Source organism: Vigna radiata, chromosome 3 (genome assembly GCF_000741045.1).
Source record: "Vigna radiata var. radiata cultivar VC1973A chromosome 3, Vradiata_ver6, whole genome shotgun sequence".
Lineage (NCBI taxonomy): Eukaryota > Viridiplantae > Streptophyta > Magnoliopsida > Fabales > Fabaceae > Vigna > Vigna radiata.
In genome coordinates this window covers 7,308,898-7,332,054 of record NC_028353.1, presented here as the reverse complement: position 1 = coordinate 7,332,054, position 23,157 = coordinate 7,308,898, and the positions used below count along the sequence as shown (strand labels likewise).

The 23,157-nt window shown below is 31.6% G+C and overlaps 3 protein-coding genes across 5 annotated transcripts; all 3 read left to right on the top strand.

Annotated features, from left to right (window-relative positions):
- The first annotated feature begins 3,709 nt into the window (after positions 1-3,709).
- LOC106757233 (wee1-like protein kinase) lies at positions 3,710-7,032 on the top strand. Its single transcript, XM_014639859.2, has 10 exons — positions 3,710-4,068; positions 4,151-4,211; positions 4,297-4,360; positions 4,664-4,930; positions 5,015-5,082; positions 5,189-5,298; positions 5,376-5,416; positions 5,510-5,658; positions 5,890-6,243; positions 6,714-7,032. Exons 1-10 carry the CDS (start codon positions 3,797-3,799, stop codon positions 6,804-6,806), a joined length of 1,479 nt encoding a protein of 492 aa, XP_014495345.1. The 5' UTR covers positions 3,710-3,796; the 3' UTR covers positions 6,807-7,032.
- A 2,727-nt stretch (positions 7,033-9,759) lies between these two features.
- On the top strand, positions 9,760-15,537 carry LOC106758000. Of its 3 annotated transcripts, XM_014640883.2 has the most exons (5): positions 9,760-9,921; positions 10,022-10,141; positions 10,975-11,745; positions 13,116-15,203; positions 15,370-15,535. In XM_014640883.2, exons 3-4 carry the CDS (start codon positions 10,975-10,977, stop codon positions 15,189-15,191), a joined length of 2,847 nt encoding a protein of 948 aa, XP_014496369.1. In that variant the 5' UTR covers positions 9,760-9,921; positions 10,022-10,141; the 3' UTR covers positions 15,192-15,203; positions 15,370-15,535. The 3 variants fall into 3 exon arrangements, with proteins under 3 accessions (XP_014496369.1, XP_014496368.1, XP_022635044.1); XM_014640882.2 differs by having other exon boundaries at positions 9,761-9,921; positions 13,116-15,536; XM_022779323.1 differs by lacking the exon at positions 9,760-9,921 and having other exon boundaries at positions 10,027-10,141; positions 13,116-15,537.
- A 3,294-nt stretch (positions 15,538-18,831) lies between these two features.
- LOC106757545 (protein indeterminate-domain 2) lies at positions 18,832-21,506 on the top strand. Its single transcript, XM_022778983.1, has 3 exons — positions 18,832-19,156; positions 19,562-19,964; positions 20,283-21,506. Exons 1-3 carry the CDS (start codon positions 18,964-18,966, stop codon positions 21,265-21,267), a joined length of 1,581 nt encoding a protein of 526 aa, XP_022634704.1. The 5' UTR covers positions 18,832-18,963; the 3' UTR covers positions 21,268-21,506.
- The last annotated feature ends 1,651 nt before the right edge of the window (positions 21,507-23,157 follow it).

Sequence of the window (23,157 nt, the reverse complement as noted above, 5' to 3'; positions counted from 1 at the left end):
AAAAAAAGAAAAATTAGAACATAACTTAAAAATGAAAATAAAAAGGAAAGAAAATAACAAAATATAAGATAAAATAAATAAATAGAACCTATTATTTAGTCAATCCGGACGAAATTGGGTGTTGACAATACCTAAATTAAATATGCTTTTATACAATAGTTTGGAAAAGTTACATGTAAGTGAATTTTCTTCTTTCTCGATTAATCAGTCTATGAGGTGTTTTTTTTTAAGGGTGTTATTGTAAGGGTGTGAAATAGATAAATAAGAAAATAGAATAATTAGAATTTATAGTTGTTTTAAAATAATGAGAGAAATTATTTAAATATTAAAATATAATAATATAAATAGAATTTATTAAATACGTCTCATTATAAAAAAAACATTTATTATCTTTCTAATATTTTTTTTTCTATATTTTCTCTTTTATATCGGTAAGACTTTTGATCCTGAATTATCTTTTTAATGATAAGGAGGTATCTAGGTGATCATTACAATTAACTCTTCTTTTTCATTCGATCCATTTTTCGTATAGAGTAAGTTAATTTTTATTATTTTTTCTATTTTTGATTTTCATTTTGAGACACATGCAAATAGATTGAATGCATGTGTCACTCAATCTCTTTTCTTAGTTTTTTGTCGATCAGTGATCTTAAGGACCTACCATGATCTTGATGTTATGGTTTGTAAGTACATATAGAGTGGTCTGAGATGAGGAAGAGTAGTTACTTTTAAAGCTATATAAGTTTTCCCACCAGAAAAAGAAGTTAATTATTATATTTTTATGTTGATATGCTTATTTTCTCTAAGTTCGTATTTATAGTTGAAATGTATGGAATTTAATATTAATTTGAGGAGACACTGATAACATGTATTGGTTCTAGTAACTGGATTATTTATAGATGGAAATTTAGTAATTATATGATGATATGTTTGTTGATTAATGCTTGCCCTTAAGGAATGTTAGTATGAATCATTTTGTTTGGTTTATACTTGTTTGAGTCACTTGAGGATGTTGTTATATGGTATAATTTAGTGGAAAAATGATGTTATGTAGTACAATTTAGTGGAAAGATGATGTTATGTGGTATAATTTAGTGGGAAGAAGATGTTGTTTTGAGATTGGTGAATAGGTACGGCTTGTGGTTGGTTTTGGATTAAATAAGAGATTTTGATAGGCGAAATTTGAAATAATGCTTGAATGGGAAAACAAATGAGGTTTAAGGTTTTTTTTAGGCAATCTAAACTTGTGTAACTTTTAGTTCAACTAAGTTTCGAGCGAAACGTGTAAAATATGAAATATGAGGTTTAGAGTTTTGATTTTTGGTCAATAGATTGATATAAGGATCAATTTATGACTTAATTGGCTACTTAGAGTATTAGAAACCTGGTTTAAGGCAAGAGAAATGAAATACACGAGTTTTTAGTTATAGGTTGATTGGTTGGACCTTGATTCTTGACAAAATCATCAAAGTGGTATCTGATATAAGTTATAAACTTGTTTTTAAATCATTCACAGTGTCTAGGATGCCATTTTTATCATTTGGATAGGTATAGGGGACAATCAAAGCTAATTTAGAGGTTTTTATACTTTTGGTGTGTCGCTCAATGACAATCAGCCGTGTCTGCGTGCCAGAAAGCCAAAAGTTATGGCGCTCAACTACGACAGGGTGACGCTCAAGTACCAATTTTACGCAAAGAATGATGTTCATCGGTAAAGATGTGTTGCTCAACATACGAGACTTTTACGTACTATTTTTTATGTGAAATTCTTTTGCTTTTATGATTTTCTCTTATGGTTGATTGATACTTAAATCTTACTACAAATGATCTTGTTATATATATTTATGTATGAAAAGTTTGTGCTAATGTGACGTGTTGTGAAAGAGAAATTTCATAGGAAATTCTTGATGGGAGTTTTAAGTAGAGTGAAATATTAATGTAAGGACTCAACTTTAGAAGTTATCCCCACGTTTGAATAACCACTCCATCTCATATTGATAAGAGGATTATGTGGTGAGGAGTAGAATGAGATCCTAGTTTATGATATTATATTCTCTATGCATATGTGGTAGGGTGGACAAGCTCTTTCATCACTATAAGTACAAAAAACTTGTCATAGTCTGACATTAATACATATATCTGGATTGGTCAAGTCTAGAAATCACTATATGTTGAGATTTGATTTGATTTGGAAATGAATTATATTGTATGACTGTTCGTAATTACATAAATAAATTTCTTTATAATACTAGCTCATACTCCTTCTATTGTGTTTGATGTATGTTTTGAAATAATCATCTGATAGAAATAAATAGAGATAGAAGAAACTTCTTTATATTAAACTTTGAACGATGAATAAAACGTATGTTTAGTTTGATTAACATGTTAGTATTTTTCTTTTGTTACATATGTGTATATAAAACTTTACTTATGGTTTTATTCTGGTTAAACATAAAGAAATTTTATATACTCATTTGTGTTAACTGATTTGAATGTTATATATGTTCTTTAACAAAATAATAAAATAACAATTTAATGAAATATAACATTTATTTTTGGAGATGGTTTATAATAAAATATAAAAAATGAAGCATAATCATACAAATTCCTTTTTATATGAACATAACTATAAACTTTTAAATGTAGCAAAAGAATATAGACATATTTTTATGGTGAAGGATGAACGGTGACTAGCTACATATTCTTCTGTGAAAAGGAATGTCACATACCTTTATTTTTATGAAATGTTGAATGCCTACAATTAAAATATTTCAGTTTTTTTATTCTATAATGTAAATATTAATATGTTTTCATAAAGAATGCTATTTTTTTAATATATTCTAACTTTGTCTTAATTATATCCATTTTTACCAGCTTATATAATCAAATGTATTTTCATTTAATAATGCACGGACAATAAATAAATATCTTTAAATCTTCAATAAGATAATTATTATTTGATTCAACCATTTATGATTAAACATTATGCATTATGTGAATCAGAATTACTCAATAATTAAAAACCATTTACGATTAAACACCATGTATTATGTGAATCAGAATTAGTCATAATTAAACATAAAGTATTATTTAAAATATAGTTATTATTGAACACAAAATAAAAATGATCTAAACAATCCCAAGTCAGGATAATATATTAAGACGATTATATATTTTCTCATAATTAATATTTTTCTTACAATTTAGATCTATATTTTCATTTTATTAAAATATACGTATTTGATATAACTTTTCTTTTCATTCGCATCTCAATAGTGCCCAGTATTTCCTTTTTATTTATTTTTTTCTTGATTTCGCTGAATAAATTAATTATTAATCATTAGTACGGCAAATCCTTTCCTATTCCAAAAGGGTACGGGTTTCCTCATGGATACAATGCACACGCGTTTCACCATCACATCTTATTCTCTCTCATTCCACTTCAACTACAATCAATCAGCTTACGCAGCACGCCAATACAATACGCGCAAGCTAAACCAGTTCCCTGATCAAAGTCAAAATCTCACCGTTCATCTGACCCATTCTTCCTCAATCAACAGCCAAGATCCACTTAACAAAATGGCCAAAGTAGACTTCCCCACACGGAACTCCCTAAAAATTGAAAAGAACCCGCGCGATTTTGAATTCCTCTGCCACTCCGTACTCCACTAGCTTATTTTTAATTTATTTATTTTCCACAAATTTCATTGTCATTTTATATAAATATAACTGTGTTTTTTTCTGAAGTAAGCTAAAACTGTGTGATTTATCGTGATCGTGGTGGTGGAAGACGAAGATGAAGAGGAAAAGCCACAAGATTGGAAAGAAGCAGAGTAGAAAGATGAAGGGCGCGTTGAGTAACAGCACCACCAGGCACTTGCAGCTTCAGCTAGGTCAAGTCTCCCTCATTCCTCTCAACCAACCATCTTCTACCACTTCTTCCGATGTTTCTTGCTTCCAGAACCTTCTCGATTCCGAACCTCCCAACACGTCTTCATCGCGCGTTCCTCTCACCGACGATTCCTTCGCCGACGGCAGAGACTGTATTCTCAGCCAGGACTTCTTCTGGTACTTATCTTATTATCCCTATCGAATTTTTGCGATTTCGTTTCCTCTTTCGCTCACGCGGTTCCGTTTTTGTTCCTGGTAGCACTCCGGATTACATCACTCCGGACAATCAGCATACTTTGAATGGCTTTGATTGCGATATGGTAGTGTATTTCAAATTGATGATGTTGTAGTTCTTGCCGTTGCATTGAAAAGAAATTTGAGCTTATTAGGGTTTCTGTTTCGCAGGATACACCCTGCCCCAAATCGCCTGAGAAGCTTAGCACTACGAAGAGCAAGAGATGTCGACCAGGTAAGATCAGTCGTATTTTATTGTGCTTTTTGACAATCTATTACCGAGTTTTATGTTTTCGGCATTCGTATTTTTTTACGAAGAGTCCGAGGATTAGAAATCCATGTACTGTCTCATTTTCTCAGCCTAATCATTCATATGTATGTATATTAGTTTTGACACGAATGACTTGCATGCCAAGCGAGCTGCAAAGGTTTCATATGGCATGAAAAAACAAGTTGTTTATTATACTTTTTGTTTCTTGTTTTCTCATAGTCGGTTCAACCTCTCATTATAAACATCTAATATGTATACTTTTCTTAGATGTTATGTCCGTTCAACCTCTCAGCCCCACCTTTTCTGGTGACCATCAGCCAGCTGTGGAACTGGGAAAGGATTCTTTTGCAGACGAATTTGCTTTTGAGAAAACAATAGCAGCTGCTAAACCAAAGGGTCAGAATTACGTGTCCCAATCTGCAATTGCATTGCGTTTCCGGGTTATGCCTCCTCCTTGCTTTAGGAACCCATTTTTAGAAGATGTTACAGAAAAGGAGATTGATCCTTTTGGAAACCAAAGATTGAAATGCGCAGGTATGATTCTAGTTAGTTCCTTTTGTTTTTTTTTTTTTTTCACAATTATTGTAAATTGCTAACTACACCATGGTGAAATTGCAGGCCTCTTCCCTGCAATCAGTGGCGGTGACGGGCTTTCACGCTATCGTGCTGACTTTCATGAATTCGAGGTAATGTGCTTTTTAAAAGGAAAAATTTAACTTCTATGGATTGCTTGAATTAGTTTTAGCTTCGCTGGTTCGATAACTTAGGTATAACTTATCCTTTCCGTTTCAGCAAATTGGTGGAGGGAACTTTAGTCATGTTTTCAAAGTATTAAAACGACTAGATGGATGTTTATATGCTGTTAAACGGAGCATCAGACCGTTACGCCTTGAAACGGAAAGGTACAATCTTCGAACTATTGGATGTTCTTATTTTTTTCACAGGTCCGGTCGCTTACTATAATCTTCCTACATTGCAGGACAAAAGCTTTGATGGAAGTTCAAGCTTTGGCGGCCCTAGGTTTGTAACTCATAGTCCCACCTCTTGTTTTATTTTGTATAGTGGGTTGTTCGAGTTTGCTTTCTTTAATTCATTAACCTTTTGGTTCTTCAGGTTTGCATCAGAACATTGTGAGCTACTATTCTTCATGGTTTGAAAATGAACAGCTGTACATTCAGATGGAGTTATGTGATCACAGCTTATCTATAAGAAAATGTCCAGAGGCATTTACAGAAGCACAAGTGTTAGATGCCTTATTTCAGGTGAACTTCCTTCGCGACCATTTTTCAATGGGCCTTGCTGTGTTATGCTTCATTACACGGCATGTAGGAGTTATGAAAGCCGGATGTCTCACACGAACTACCTTCTATTTACTATGATGAAAGTCCACTCACTGTCTCTCTTGGATTTTTATTGTGCTAGAGTCACACAAGTTTCTCCCAATCCATTGTGCTTATGCATATTTTTTATTTGATTTGTTATGACATTGCTAGGTTGCCAATGCTCTCCAATTTATTCACGAGAAGGGAATGGCTCATCTAGATGTGAAACCCAATAATATTTATGTGAAGGGTGGTGTTTATAAACTCGGTGATTTTGGATGTGCGACTCTTCTTGATGGTAGCCTCCCAATTGAAGAGGGTGACGCACGTTATATGCCCCAGGAAATTCTTAATGAAAATTATGATCATCTAGACAAGGTTGATATCTTCTCCTTGGGAGCTTCTATTTATGAACTAATCCGCAGATTGCCTTTGCCAGAATCAGGATGTCAATATTTTAACCTCAAGGAGGGCAAGTTTCCCCTCTTGCCTGGTCATTCGTTGCATCTTCAAAACTTGCTCAAGGTAATACATTAGGTTTGGTTTAATGACCGGTAAACTGTTAACAATTCACTCCTTCCAATGGTTTTGTTATCTTTCAACACGGTGAATTTCTTGCAAGAGTGATATAAAGTCTAGTTTTTGGGTTGTGGTTTTAGTTTGGTCAAGAAACGAGGCATTCACACACGTAAAATGAGTATGAATTCCACTATCATACATTTGCTTTACTACCAGTACTTCTATAATCTGGTGAAGTTTGTAAGTTCTACTCTAAAGCTTCAGTATTTATCGTTGCGTCATCCAGCTATTACTTCATTTAAATCTGGAAGATTGTTCGTTCTTTTGCACGAAAATAATTGTGATAATATTTATGTCAAATATCTATGTATTGTTTGTTCTTTTGATATTTATCTTCATTTCAAGTTTTCTTGTCCTAAATAACATTGTTTAAAGTTTTAATTTGTAACTTTAACCTGCTTGTTTTGGTGATTCAGGTCATGATGGACCCTGATCCGGTTAAGCGGCCTTCTGCTAGAGAATTGGTAGAAAACCCAATTTTTTGTAAGAAGACTCAGAGAATTGCGTGAAGTTAACCACGAATTATTTTTGCTTTTGGGTTGGATCATACATGATCGGTCTTGATTGTTTCATGGCCAATTTTGTGAAATATCTTTTTCAGATATATATATGCACCAAACTTTTCTCGAGAATGGAGCAAAAATTGTAAATTTAATGGTCTAACGATGCATTGGATTGTACTACTGATGTGTGCAAATGACAATTGGCAAATAAAAACCTTACTTTGACATGCAATTGTCTTTTTGTTATTCCTGCTGTTATGAGAACTGAAGTCGTGCGCATCTGCTTTGTTATTTTTAGGGAATTTGTTTGACATATATTTCAGGTTTTTTTATGGATATCTTTTGATTTTTTATATATTTTTGTAATTTTTAAATAAGATATTTAAAGTAATTCTTAAAAATAAAAGCTTAGTTTTAAAGTATGATCTAGATAAAGCTATACAACAAAATAATAGTATACATATATTAAGTCTTACTGAATGCAATTGCAAGTAAATTTAAATAAAATTGGTTTAAAAATAATTTTAATTTATGTTTTAAACTTCAAGTTAGTTTTTTAATTTTAATAGTTCTATTAATAATTTTATTTCAATGATTTGATTCTTAAATAATGTAAATATAAATTAGTATTTATAGATTATAAGTATTATCATGATATACCCACTATCTTCTTAATAAACAAAATTTAAAAATATTTCGCATGTAACATGTATATTCATAAAAATATCTTTAGTATCCAATTATATTTAAATTCATCAAAATAATATATAATTCAATAAGATGTGAATTGCTAAAAAAAAAATTCAAATTTGACCGAAAAGCAGCAGCAATATTTGTGCATATTAGTTTTTTTTCCTAATTTGACAGGCGGAATATCTGGGAGGTGTAAATATTACCAACTTAATTTCATCTTTTCACCCAAATCGAACCTGAATTTGTATAGAATAAATGAAATTATGATACTTTGAATTTAACAATTTAGTGTATTTTACAAAGGTAGAAAAGTTACGTAGCTTAAAATAAGATTAAAGACCCGAAGTAATTCATAAATATTGAGGACTATTTTAGCTCATTATAAGGAAACTGATCATACTATTTTTTTTTTTTAGTTTTTCAATAATGTGAAGTGTTATATTTTGGTTATAATATCAGTGAGAAAATATTATTTTTTATGTATTGATCCCAATTAACAAATCACTCGAGAAAAGCATTTGAAATTAATAATCAATATTGACTTGGTCATTAGTAGGGAATAAACTTTCCACACTAACATTGAATTTTTTTATTTTACATTTCCATTTGTGAAAATTTAACGAAATTTCATTTCTATAGTCAGAGAGTTCTCCTTCAACTTCTCCACCAAATCTTTCTTTTACTAAATTTCCCCAACCAACCATCTTCACTTAGATACATTTTCTACCTTCAAAATCATATTTATAATATCTCTATTCATTTATAACATATTATTTCTTACATTTAACATATCTATTTTTTTTATCCTTTATTTTCCTTTTTTATTTTTATGACACTCTATCTAATTATAATTCTTTTTTTTTTTCAAGAAGAAGGAAGTTTAGCCTCAGAGAAAAGAAAATCAAATATATTACATTCTATTACAATTTTTTGTTGTATGATAAATAAAATAGTTTAATCATTTAAGTTATTTTTGTTCTCTTACTGATTTTTTTTTTCCTTTTTCAAATCAAATTGAAATTCTTTCTTTTATTGATTTATCTTTCTGCACATGCACCTCATGTGGATCCCATGGTATCGAAACACGTATACACGAAATCTCGTATATCCAACTTACTGATAAAATGTAAGAACTCATAAAGAAACTGTTTTTGTAATTTCATCAAAAATAAAAGTCCTATTTTTTTTTTTACTTGTAATTTAAATTATCGAAGTGGCTTAAATTCCATTACAACAAGTTTAAATCAAATCACTACTTAAGTTGATTTTTTTCTCAAATATTATTTTTTATGAAATAAAATACAATTTGATTGTTAATCATATATCCAAATAAAAATTACTTATACTAGTATGAGCATCATAAATTTTATAAAGGATTTTAGAAAATATAATAATATAGTATGACGCAAATATTAAATTTCACACCTGAATTATATTAATAGGTAAGTATTTAATTACATAATTTTTTCCATTTTTAAAATCTCGGGCAAATGCAACAGAAATAGAGGATTATAATAAAAATGATTCATAAAAGTAGGTTATTTGAAACTAAAAAATACAATACGGGTATTTATGTACCGTTGGTATAATTTTTTTTGATACAGTTAATAAATTAGATATTTTGACAAAAATAGTTATTATAAAGGTTAATATTTTTATTATAAATACAGAAAAGTTTAGATAATAATTTATATAACTTAATTTTGAGTTTAGATATAATATATATAAATATATATATATATATATATACACACACACCAAAATTTTATTTTTGTGATGTGTAAACTTATTTATAATTAAAAGAACATCATTGGTATTAAAGGAGTAATGATTAAATATTTAATATTCAACCATAAAACAATTAAAAATCACTTAAATGTGATTTTTAAAGTAGATATTATAAAAGCAAACAAATTTATTATAATCCACAATCATAAATAATGTAAAAGACTTATTCTATTACAAAACTTTCAGTTTTACTGTACATAATAATTTACTATTTAAGGTATAAGTGTATTTAAATTAAACAATAACAAAAATGTAAAATAATTATTAATATAAAGGCTATAAAATTTTAGACGACTAAATATTATGATATCAGAATTGAAGTGAATCTTATCTTTTCTGTATAGTTTATATATATAGCAGAAATAAAAAATAATGTAGTTATTATATTTTGAAAAGTTCAAGAAAGTATTAAATAACTTTATTGCATCTTATCTTATTGGTATTTAAATTGCGTGAGTTAATAGTTGATGGAAATAATATTTTTTTGAAGGATGATCTGATAATAGTGGAAGAAACTTTTCTTGATTTCATAGTTTAACCTCGGAAATTTTCCATTCTTTATTATTCTTCTTCTCTCTCTTTCTCTCTCCCTCTCTCTCTAGTTACGGACGCTGGTTTGCTGTTATGAAAAAAGAGCTATGTGAGTGATGTGATTCTACTAGGATTCTTCTTACCATGTTTCTACTGCTTCTAATTCTCTCTTCAAAATCTCTTCTTATTATTCTTATTCTTCTTATCAGTTCTTACCAAGGTACCAAGGAAACAAGAAACACGTTGAAAATCGAGGTTTATTCCGAGACCCATTTCCCCAGGTCGATTTTTGCACGTGGGTCATCAACCTTCAAGCCTATTTCCTCAAGGTTACATTTCCTCGTTTATTTCCAATCATTACTTTGCATGTTGAGCATTTCTCTTTCTCCGTGTTTTCACTGCCTTTTTCAATGATTTTCTACTGCTCTCATAGATTCTATTCCGTTATTTGCTTCTCTTTATATTTTTTGATGCCTCTGCCGTTGAATTATGTTAACAGCCCCATTGTGATTGCTTCAATAATTTTTACTTCGCTCCGATGGTTTGCTTCGTATGATTTGTCAAGGTCGTTTTTTTTTCTTTTTTAAAAGAAAAAAGAGAAACGGCAAGTTGTTTACTTCGTATTCGGGTTTTTTCAATTTTGTAGATTCTTAATTCTCTATTTTTCTAGTGTTTAATCGTTAGTCAATCAGGTCATGTGTTGATCTGGGTATTGAAATTGGATTTGGATGTATCTAGTGCCCGTTGTGCTTGTTTGGATATTGGGAGTATTTCAGTGGTTTTCTTTGCACTGATTTTCATATATTTATTTTTTTTGTTCAAAAGATTTTTGTTTCATTCCAGCGAGCCATTAGTGAACTTATACGAAAATTTTGGAATTATGTATGATGTAGTAAACATATTCATGAAATTTCTTATCTGACAAAAAAAATGCTATTTTTTATTTTTATTTTAATTTTGTGTTTAATGACGAAGGTTTAACATATGGTATTGTTGCCTCGATTAGTGTGTGAATGGTTTAACTTCTTTGTCTTGATGCTTTATTATGATGTTGTTCTCCTAACTTTATTGCTCATCACGACGAGAAAGAATTTGCTATTTTGCAATAGAGAAAGCGTATTATGTGGTAGTTATTTATTCAACTTACAATCCGGTATTGCAGATGGATTCTCGTTGCTTTGATGACTACAAAGAAGACGGTGAAGGTAGATATGCTGAAGGATTTGAAGACAAATTTGGAGATCCAGAAGTGCAGCCTCGCGTTGGGGAGGAATACCAAGCAGAAATTCCTCCATTGATTTCAGCACCTCATCGTTCTCTGCTTGTAAAGCAGATAAGAGATTCAGAAATCACGGTCAACTTGCAAGAGTGTATTTCACTAGGGCTTCCCATTCCTCTTAAGTGGGCACATTGCGAATTTGAAAGTAGTTCTGGTTACGGGAGTTTAGGATCTATCAGAAGCGAAGCGGGGCCAGCTATTTCTGAGAATGGATGCTCGGAAACTAAAGTGGAACTTTACGCTGCTTCACGCGGTGAAGAGACACATATAGGAGGGTTCTCAAATTTTGAACCATCTTCTAAAAGTGTTGAGAAGGATAAGATGAGAGGGAAGTATCTTCTCCCTGGATTGTTGGACGATCAATCTTGGACAAACACTGAATACAGCAGTTTTCTTCTTGGCCTCTATGTCTTTGGGAAGAAGCTTAATTTTTTGAAGAGATTTGTTGGGAGTAAAAGTATGGGAGACATATTGTCTTTGTATTACGGAAAGTTTTTTAAGTCTAAAGAATATTGTAGATGGGCAGAGTGCCGAAAGTTGAGAACTAAGCGCTGTATATATGGCCGGAAAATATTCACAGGATGGAGGCAACAAGAATTGCTGTCAAGATTATTTTCGTACTTGCCAAGGGAGTCTCACACTAGATTGCTTGAGGTAAGCCTCTGACATATTTCGGTGTATGCCAATCACTGTCGTACAAAGTTTGGGTGAAAGGGTATTACCATATAAATGTTATCCTAGCTGACTAAAGTTCTTTAAGAAATTCAAACTGATAGAGATCTATTGGCATTGAAATTGCAGACTGTGTTTGCATTATAATGATAATAGATAGTTATTAAAATAAATCCTTGTCAGTGTGGCTGACTTTTATATATTTGTTTAAAAGCTGTATTAGTTTGATGATGATTATGTTTGGAAGTTAAATTTTTATGCTAGCCTGTGGAAAATTGTGCTGGACATTCTGTCTATTTAAATAATTTGGTACCAAGTGGTATTAAGTGAACTTGGAGCTAATGAAACTGATTTAAAATAAGTACCATCCTTTCATGAAGTGTTTCTGCTTATATGTGAATTATCACGATGCTTGTTGTCAAGTACCAATGGTATATCAAAGAGATTTTAGCAGTTATTGGCTCCTACATTGGTCATAAAAGCTGTACATGAATAGGCACGGTAACTATTCGAACAAGAATTTAGAGAAAAACTTGACACCAGCAAACGGGTGTCATAATGCAAAATTAGGTAATGTATGTATAATTGCCTGGTAATCAGGCCCTTGCCATTCTTTTATTTGTCAATTTTTCCTATGTTGATCCTCTCTGCATTAAATAATTTGATTTTGGTATTAGGTTGATTTTGCAACATTTAAGTTTCAGGTTACAAGTTGTCATAGGCATTCTGTTGTTTTTAAGAGATAGACCTTAAATTACAATGTTTCTATTCCCATAGAAAATATGTGGTTGATCTTATAATAATATCTCAGTTCTCAAGCATGTTTCTTATATTACTATCCCATTAAACTAAGTCCTTTAGTAGTAAATGCTTAGTGATAGGTATTTAGGGCTATCTACTTTATTTTCAAGACTACTACATCTCATAATTAGCAGAAGTGCAAGATTCCTTTCATCGAAAAATTGAACTGTCTAGCAATGAGTTCAAGACAGGATTTGCTTACACGTCATTGAGTGGTTCTTCTTTGAAGTTAAAAAGATTGTGAACTTTTTCCAGGACATCTGTTGCTGAGATAAGTCTATTAGTCTCAATTTGGAAAATATTCACTAGAGTGAATTACAACAAATGTCTTTCTTCACATTCTGAGATCGCATGTGTTGATACTTTATTTTCTCCTAGTATTTGCATAGTGGAAATTGCCTACCAAGCATTTTAGTGCCTTAAATGTCCATTTCTCAAAAAATAGTTCACATTGCTATTATGCAATACGCTGCTAAACTGGTATTTCTACAAACTCGTGTATTTTCCTACCATAGAACATCGTCTCCTGAATTCCTGTTATGTTACTGCAGATTTCAAGGAATTTTGGGGAGGGAAAGATGCCTTTTGAAGAATATGTGTTTTCTTTAAAGGATGCAGTTGGCATTGACTTGCTTATAGCTGCAGTAGGTATTGGTAAAGGGAAGCAAGATCTCACTGGCACTGCTGTTGAGCCAACAAAGACGAATCACATCTTCTCTGTTCGCCCTGAAATACCAATTGGCAAAGCTTGCTCCTCTCTTACATCTGCAGATGTAATCAAGTTTCTCACGGGAGATTTTAGGTTGAGTAAAGCTCGATCCAGTGATCTCTTCTGGGAAGCTGTTTGGCCTCGTCTTTTAGCAAAAGGCTGGCATTCTGAACAGCCTAAAGATGTTTCTGGATCAAAGCAGTCTTTGGTTTTTCTTGTGCCGGATATTAAGAAATTTTCAAGAAGGAAACTGGTAAAAGGTAGCCACTACTTTGATTCTATAAGTGATGTGTTGAATAAAGTAGCATCTGACCCTGGACTTCTTGAGACTGAAAGTCAAGCAACTGAGGGCAGTGTAGATAGGGAAAAAACTCCTGACAAACGAGACCTGGAGGGGGTGTCATGTGGGGAACAAGCTCAGTACCTTCAATCTCATCGTTCAAAGTGCAATCAAGATGTCAGGAAATTTACAATTGTAGATACCAGCATGGTTCATGATATGAATCAACGTAAAGTCATACAGATGAGAAGCTTACCTTCTGAAACTACAAATATATCTACCATCTCAAGCTGTTCTAGTGAATCTGAGAAAGATACATCTTACGAATCAAAAGATCAGGTTCAACAATATAGAGCTTTGAATGCTATCAAGGGTCATGTTGAGCAAGATAATGCTTCAAGTGCTATTGAAAACCAGGTTGAAAAATCTCATGTGTCAAGCTCTATTGATGAATGGGTCGAACAAGCTCATGCTTCAAGCCATATTCAACAAACTCATGCTTTGAGCCCTATTAAAGATCAGGTTGAACAAGCTCATGCTTCAAGCCTTATTGACGATCGGGTTGAACAAGCTCATGCTTCAGGCCCTATTAAAGATCGGATTGAACAAACTCATGCATCAAGCTCTGTTGAAGATCACTTTAAAAAAGCTAAGTCTTTGTATCCTATTGAAGGTCAGGTTGAACAAGGTAATTCCTCCAACCCTATTGAAGAATTCTCTTATAAGGGGTTGTGTATAGACTCATCAGATTGTATTTGCGTTCCTGAGGCCCACAGCATCAATAAAGACGGAAAATATCATAGATTTCATTCTGATTTGCATAGTGGTGAGCATTTAAGGGAGATGAATGAGCATTCCCTTATTCAAAAGATGACATCCGATTGCACAAATCCCTACATCACGGGAATGCAGAAGTTAAGAGCTTGTAACCATCAAGAAAATAGTCACTGCACTAAAAGTACTTCTGTGGATAGAAACTTTGATTTAAATGAACCAATCTCACCATCAAATCTGCAAGAAGCATCTGATGACATGGTTTTTTCTATGGGTTCTGGAAATTTGTCTTTACCAAATTATCTGGCTAAAGGCAGTCCGTCGAACATTAGCCATGAAGGTAGTGTCAGTGAGAACCGCCTGGTTAGAGAAGAGTCTGCAGAAAATTCTGAAAGCAGGATGTTGATTGACTTGAATTTTCCTCAAGTTGCACCTGATTTAGGACTTGAAATGGAAATACCATCCTCTGGGGCAACAGTGCAAAATGACAATCAATTTGCAAATGCATCATCTTCTCCATCTGAGATAACACAGTTCAATGCCTCACAGGAGTTTCCTGATGGAAACAACGAGCAGCAGTCTATCCTTGTCAACCGTCGTCAGAGCACTAGGAACCGACCGTTGACCACAAAAGCATTGGAAGCACTTGAGTACAGATTTATCAACTCAAAGAGGAAAAGAAAGAACACAGAATGTTCTGACAATAATCCAAAGTCCAAGTGTGTTCGTGTAAGTAGCGACACAATTGTTAGTGGCACTTGTGATGATGGCATTGAGGATTCTATGGTGGACACAAGAGCAGAGGAGGAGAATATTATCCAGGCATATAGTTATGGCATTGATCTTAATAGGGGCCCTCCGTAATTTGTGTAAAAGGTTAGGCTAACTTCTTCTTCAAGGGCATCCATTTCATAAATATTTCTAGTCTTCACTCTAAACTGCTTATAATTTCATTGTTTCAAATGTATCCATAAATCATAAATATACATGAAGATCAAAGTCATCTGTCCATATTCACTTATTCTCTTTATCTTTTTTCAAGAATGTTACTGATATGATCAATGATTTGAAGATGGATTATTGATGGGAAAGCTCTAAGGATCAAAATGGATGTAAGGGCCAGTTTTTATCTTCATATCACTTTTGTCTCAAAAATATATATTTTTGCTTAGTTAATTTTAGTTTGGGATAGAGTTCAAATATTTTTTTTCGTTTTCTCATCTGAGTTTTAATAGAAAAAAATCGTTAAATAAATTATCGGTAAAGTTTTTTATGAAAAGAAACACAAGGTATTTATTAGAGGAATCCCAAGATAAAACAAACTGGATGTTATGATGTGAATCTTTAATACCAAGCAACATGTCTTTTCAGAGTTTTGTGATATTTATTAGTGTCTTCAATGTGCAATGACCAGATTTAAACCTACATTGTTTAGGGTGAGAGGCCAACAATTAGTATTATGTGAACATCTATGTTAAATATTAAATATAAAAAGTGATCATACCAATATCTGTGCTAAATATTAAATATCAATAGTTAATCAATAAACTAAATTTCACAGAAAAAAAATAACAAAATTGAATTTCAATGATAATAAAGAAACTCAAAATACAACTAAGTATTTATTTTCTGTATCTTCTTCATTACATTTATGTCAAAGTTAAACTCCTTAAATGGTATGAACTCTATGAATAAAGAAACTGGGTATGTATTGCTTGTTTTAGGTACCAAACTGAAAGCATGATTGTATTGTCGTTGTAATTGACAGCTTGAATTCACATGTCTCTTCAATACATAAATAAGTAACAAAAATCATATTTCATTTTAAAAAAAAAAAACTTATTTAACTTATTACTACCCACAAGTACAGTTTTACAAAAAAAATAAAAAAAGAAACTTAGAAAGAATTACAGTCATGAGATAAGATGTAAGTAGTTCACTGTTATAATTTTTCATGTTAAAATATGTAATTTAATTTAATGAAAAATACCATCACTTATACTAATACCACGTCTTTTTAAGTTAATCAAAATATAAATATTGTTTTTCTTTCTTAAAAATAGTGATTATTATATTTTCTGGCGTGATGAATATTGCTTTAGTCTATTTGACTTAATATTGTTAAAAAAAATATTCTTATAAGATTTTAAAATAATTTTCAACTAAAATGTATGCTAAAACATTTTTAATTTACTATACATACACATGTATATTCATATAAATCATGTTCGTACATATATTTGAATTAAATTTCAAAATATATTTAATAAATTAATATTTAAAGCAGTAATATTACAGTATGTTTTAGTGTATACACACATTTATTTGTTTCTTAGATACTGATTTTTTTAATAATAGACTTAGATTAATGTATTCATTTAATATGTAAATACTAGCATTACATTCGTTAAGTTCAATAAATGTATTATATTTAATAATTTAAGTGAAGTTAATTATTCAATATATATATATATATATATATATATATAATAACTATAAAAGTTAAAAGTTAATTCAAATACTTTTAATTTTTTAAAATATGTTTTGCAACTATAATAATTTAAAAATATATAATCCAATTTAAAGTGATTCATAATAGTTGAATTAAAATAATAATTAAATATTAATTAGGAGATAACTTTTATATACAAATATAAACAGAAAATACACAGTTGAGTCAACTATTAAAATATTTGTTGTGAATTAATTTTTTAAGGAATAATAGAAAAAGTGTAATATTACACATTTCTCTCTCTCTCTATATATATATATAAATTAATTTTTTATCATATATTTTAATTTATTAAAGTAAAAAGACGGTGAATTTTTAACACGGAGATGAAAGGTTGTATTATTAAAATGACATGTATTAAAAAATAGTGTATTTTTTAATAGATATGAGGAGATGGTAGTATCATATTCGCATTTCTTTACCAAAATTAATTTACTAAAATTTAAAATATTAAAATATCTTGAATATACAGACTTTACTATTGAGTATATTAATTGTGTATCTTGAATTATTAATTGACTAATTTACAAATATGAGGCACTCTCACACAAGAATGATTCGTAATTGTGTCATGTTATTCTAGCCTAGATAAAATAGAAAATCATTCACATCAGAAAACTCCACGCAGCTTGATCAACGACTAAATACTAAAATATGAAAAAAAAAAAATTAATAGTTATTAACCTAATCAATCAATGCATGTCCATATCAACAATATTACTTTTATGTGTTACCTATCCTTGGATAAAACATAAACAAACTGTCAGAAAACTATGAGACATCCTCATACCAAAGAATTATCACAGTTGTCTCTCATGTTGGTTTTATCTATATAGCTCCTTTGTCTATGTCCCTTAGCAACCACATCAATTATTTATTATCAACCAAATTACTTTTTTCTTATCATACATCTCACTAAACTATTCAACTCTTCTGTCAAAATTTACCTTCTTTCAAACAAATTAACTCATTATCTTTCTAATTTTTTTTTAGTTATTATTATTTTTCAACCTATATATATATATATATATATATATATATATATATATATTACTTGAATTTAGTTTGGTTTGGATAAAATAACATGGTGGTGTTGGTCTTTCTTTAAGATAATAAAGAAATGTGTGTGACATAAATATATAGCTTACGTAAATGTTGGGAAGCTTTTGTCGTTGTGTTGTTGTAAGTATGCATGCATCGTGAATTGTATCGACCTCTGCATCGATAATTTCTTCGGTGTCTTTTTCGTCGTTTTTATATATTAGTTTCATACGGAGAAGAGAATTTGGCATTCGAAGGACTAAAAATATAATTGACTCAAAATTTGAAGCTTAGTTCATCCTTCATATTCTAGTTTTTGTCTTTTTCTTTTCTTCTCCTTTTACATTAGGCTGTAAAATTCAACACAAACAAGTGTAAAAAAATTTTATGATTATGACTGCTTCAACAAATTCTTAAAAAATAAACTTTTTATTGCCTCTGTATATCTACTACACAATATCACAATATCTTAATTAATCAACTGAAATTAAAACTTAATAACTAATCTTGAAAATATCTCTAATTAACTCTTTTTTTTTTTTTTTTTCTATTCACATTTGGTATGTGGACAATGGAATATTTAGGAGGCCATAGGATACTCTTTGTTAATGTCGTTGCTCTTAAGCTTGAATCTAGGTTAACTCGATAGCAACCATCTATTATGTCATTGGAGTACTTTTTCATTTTCTTTATACGAAGATACTTCTTAGTTTGAGTAATAGAATTCTGAAATTTACCAGCTTTTTGTAGTATGGTTGTTTCGGTTATAGATAAAGATTAAGGAATTAAATGGAAATTAAGTGGTGTTTAAGAAAGTAGAATAATAGCGAGAAGCTCGGAGGCATTTAGATAGTTGTCTTGACATAAGCATTATATATAATTATATAAGGCCAAAGAAGAGCAGCTTCTAATATTGGTATGATGTTTGTAAGTCCTAAACAGAAACCAAAAACTCTCTCAGCTTTTGTCTTCCTCTAGGGGGAGACTGGATTCTTCTTTGGATACACCAAAAAACAAGCCACAGCTTTTAGTCAAAATACAAACATCAGAGAAGACACACAGAACCTTCCATTAACCTCTCCAATGTCAAATATTTCAGCTGATGAAGGAAGCTTCTCCTCAGGAAACAATGGGGAAGAAGTTCATCAAGAAACCCAACACCAACACCCACAAAACCACCTTCATGACTCTACTTCAGGACCATCTGCTGCTTCCACTAATCTACAAACCAAGAAGAAAAGAAACCTTCCAGGAACCCCAGGCAAATACTCAACTACCTCAACTTCTTTTTTTTTTTTTACTGATCGTAATTGCAGACTGACAAATCAACTTTTCATGTTTGTATAGTTTACTTTCTCTGCTGGTCAAATTCTAGACTCCCCTTTGCCAGCTTCAATACTCTGTAAACAACCCTCTATTCAAAAAAATCAACCATTTAGTAAATATTTCTGAAAAGATTAATCTTTGCTAAAAAAAAACTAACTTTAGATAACCTTGTATATTTACTTCTGGTTATGGCTATATCAAAGTAGGGAAGTTAAACAGAAAGCGATATGGAAAATGGCAAAAAAGTTCCTGATTCGAATACTATGCATACCTTTACTATTTGTGAAATGTTTTATCTGCTCGGTTTTTAGAAGTAGCATGGTATCATATTATTTGCTAATGGATATGTTTTATGAAATAGACCCCAGTGCTGAAGTTGTTGCTTTATCACCGACCACACTGATGGCAACAAATAGATTCGTGTGTGAGATCTGCAACAAAGGGTTTCAGAGGGACCAAAATCTTCAGTTGCACCGCAGAGGTCACAATCTTCCGTGGAAACTGAGGCAACGAACAAGCACTGAGGTTAAGAAACGTGTGTATGTTTGCCCTGAGCCATCATGCGTGCACCATAACCCAGGTCGTGCATTAGGAGACCTCACTGGCATCAAAAAGCACTATAGCCGCAAACACGGTGAGAAGAAATGGAAATGTGACAAGTGCTCTAAAAGATACGCAGTGCAATCTGATTGGAAGGCCCACCAGAAAACTTGTGGCACCAGGGAATACAAATGTGACTGTGGAACAATATTTTCCAGGTACAAACTCCTTTCTTATTCAATGCACACGGCACAGTTGAATTGAAGTGTTATAAGAGACATTTGCACTTTGCATAGATGATAAAATTATCTAAAATCATGGATAAAACTTAGATGGCGTTCTTAAGGATCTGCATGCTTGAAGATCAACCTAAATCCTGTATTAGAGATTCTTAACTCTAGTTCTGATAAAAAAATAGTAGCAATAAAAAAAAGTATATTGAGTAAGTTTTCATTTTCACCTTGTTCAGACAACTGAGCAGTTAAAACTATTAAAATGTCCTTTTAGAGGTCTAAGAACTTGTCTACATGGTGCAGGAGAGATAGTTTTATCACTCACAGAGCTTTCTGTGATGCATTAACTGAAGAAAACAACAGAGTGAACCAGGGTCTGACAAGTGGCATGCCACCAAACCTGCAGAATCAAATACCGGATCTTATGTCTACCATGCCTCTAAACACTAGTCCCAACACAGCATATGACCCTAAGAACCCACTGAAATCACTCCCCCAAGAACTTGTCCCAATACCATTCAAGTCTATGAGCATGGGAGGGGGCATGTTCTCTACCAATGCTGGTGCACTTTTTGGTGGCCCAAAAAGCATGTCTCCTTCTTCTTCCAGCCTCCAACTGGGTTCCAACACCTCATCAAGCTTCAATTACTTGCAAGACAACAAAAACGGAGGACTAATTGCTGCCTCGGCTCAGATGTCTGCAACAGCTTTGTTACAGAAAGCAGCCCAAATGGGTGCCACTGCAAGCAATACCATTAACTCCCCCATGATGCAAAAAGGCTTTGTTAGTAGCACTGCTGCTCCCGATCATGTTTCTTCCACTAGGCCACCATATTCTGGGGCCATGCTGCAGCATAACAACTCCTACGACCATTTCTCTCCACAGCCTGATCTGTCCAACATGGCTGGGGTGAGTGGTGGAGGAGCATTCATCAATCAGTTGTTTCATAAAGGACAAGAAATTTCACAAGTTTTTGACACCAACACTGCCGTGTCTGCTATGAACGATGTGGGAATGTTCAGCCAAATGCCTCTGGGGAGTGACCACAATCCGGGATTGATGAAGAATGTGGAACAAGAAGCTAGTAATTGTTCTGGTTTGATCCATGGAAAAGACGTGGTTGAAGGTAACCCAATGCAGGCATCAAGGTTTGGAGGGAGTGACATGACAACTGTTCATGACTTTTTGGGCATTGGCGGTTCAACTTCTAGAGTCATGAACCATTTTCATCACCATTTTCCACACGAGGATTCATCAGCTATGGAGGAACCCATATGGGATGTTTAAGAGCAGATGTTTATCATGTATGCTTCTAATTATACAGAATTAGTCACCAAAAACTATGAACGTTTTCATGGTTAGAACTGGATTTCAAACAGATTATCTACCCAATTTCTCTAACCCAAGCGAATTACTTCATCAAAATCAAAAATGTCATATTGATCTCTTTTCCTTTATAAATGCAAAGGTTAATTTTTAAATGATCATATTACCACTAAAATTAAGTTAGTGGGCTTGAGAATTAGTCCAACCTACACAAGAAGGCCCAGACCATCCTTTAAAGGGCCCATACGTAATGGAGGATGTTTTCGTCATTTCGGCCTCAAACCCTAACCCTTCCTATTTAAACTCAGCATCCACACTCTTTCTCTCTGCTTCTTCCTCGCCTAACCCTTCATATTCTCGTCGTTATCTAACTATTTTCTGTTTGTTGTGTTTTGATTTGAAGGCTATGATGTTGAAAACTACCTATTTTATGAGCGAATGGAAAATTGTTCCTTCGTGATTACAAAACTACCAATGGATCCTGCTGAGCCTTTAACTATAACTCATTTTGTTAGTTTTTTTTTTTTTTTTTCTTTTTTTGATTGTTTAGTTGGTAGTAGAATTTAACGAGTTGCGTCATTCTTTTGTACTTTTCGAATCCAAATAGATGAAGAGAAAAATGTAGAGACGCAAGAGTATGGAAAGAGCCGTTGAAGTGATGATATCATATTCGGAATTCATATCTGTCGAGTTTAATAATCAGACTACAATTATCTGATCTCCGGCTCAACCACTCGATTTTATCCTAGACTCATTAATATTGTTTGAGTGTGTATTTTTATTAACACTTTACATAAAATATTTTTTTGAAAAAAATATATATTTAACTAATAAAATATTTTATGACAAGGGATGAATTGAGATTTTAGTTACGGGATAAAAAGTTTAATTAAATTTCTAAATACAGAGAAAATATATTAATTACTCATTTTCGATCTATTACTTAATTGGTTTTTAAAGGTTTTATGTTATGGATTTTCAAAACAAATAAATAGTATAGTGACTCTTTTTATTTACCTTTTAATATTTTTTATTTTTTTATTTTTAACTTAAGTAATCTTATTTTGATATCTATACTCCTACCCTGAAAATAAAATAAAAAGATAACTGCAATAACTAATAAAAATAAATAAAATGATATTGTTCCACTAACCTAAACCAAAAGATCTTAAATTCAGTCTATAAATTGGTTTATGTTACTATTTATAACATTACAAATATATTATTGAAACTAAGAAAATAAATTGCACAATTCATTGTCAAAATATATTTTTATCAAATTGAATAATTAATTATACAAGGAAAAAAATAAATTATTGTTTATCCAATTAAAGGTGACAAAGTTATTAAATAATGGCATAATTTTTGAAATTTTCAAAAATACCTTTTTTAATAAATACGAAATAAGCAGCAGTTCCAACCCTTCCTATGATGTCACCCCTTACTCAATTGAACTTGTATTAGAAAGAAGGTATTAGCAGAAAGTATGATGAAAAGAGATTATCTGAGATGATGCAATGAATGCATATTCACCAGGAATCTTATTCTCAACATTTGAAATGGATCCTGCCTTCCAAAAATATAGTAATGATGATACAGAAATTATCTGTTATTTCTTTAAGTATGTTTTTACTTTCCCTACATCTGTATATTAGACGTCATGAAAACATCATTTATACTATAATTTTTACTGAAATAATAATAGTTTTGGTGTTTTTAAACTAAAACGTGTCTGCTAAAAATACGAGAATGAAATAGAATTATAGGATTAATTGGCGAATAGAAAATGTACAAGTGACTATTGAATTTGAATAATATTCATTTTACTTTAACTAGATTTTATTAAAAAAT

Coding starts and splice junctions, on each gene's coding strand:
- LOC106757233 (XM_014639859.2), top strand. CDS start 3,797: ATGAAGAGGAAAAGCCACAAGATTGGAAAGAAGCAGAGTAGAAAGATG. Junction 4,212..4,296: donor ATGGCTTTGATTGCGATATG/GTAGTGTATTTC, acceptor TCTGTTTCGCAG/GATACACCCTGCCCCAAATC. Junction 5,299..5,375: donor TTACGCCTTGAAACGGAAAG/GTACAATCTTCG, acceptor CCTACATTGCAG/GACAAAAGCTTTGATGGAAG.
- LOC106758000 (XM_022779323.1), top strand. CDS start 10,975: ATGGATTCTCGTTGCTTTGATGACTACAAAGAAGACGGTGAAGGTAGA. Junction 11,746..13,115: donor CTCACACTAGATTGCTTGAG/GTAAGCCTCTGA, acceptor ATGTTACTGCAG/ATTTCAAGGAATTTTGGGGA.
- LOC106757545 (XM_022778983.1), top strand. CDS start 18,964: ATGTCAAATATTTCAGCTGATGAAGGAAGCTTCTCCTCAGGAAACAAT. Junction 19,157..19,561: donor CCCAGGCAAATACTCAACTA/CCTCAACTTCTT, acceptor ATATGTTTTATG/AAATAGACCCCAGTGCTGAA. Junction 19,965..20,282: donor TGTGGAACAATATTTTCCAG/GTACAAACTCCT, acceptor TACATGGTGCAG/GAGAGATAGTTTTATCACTC.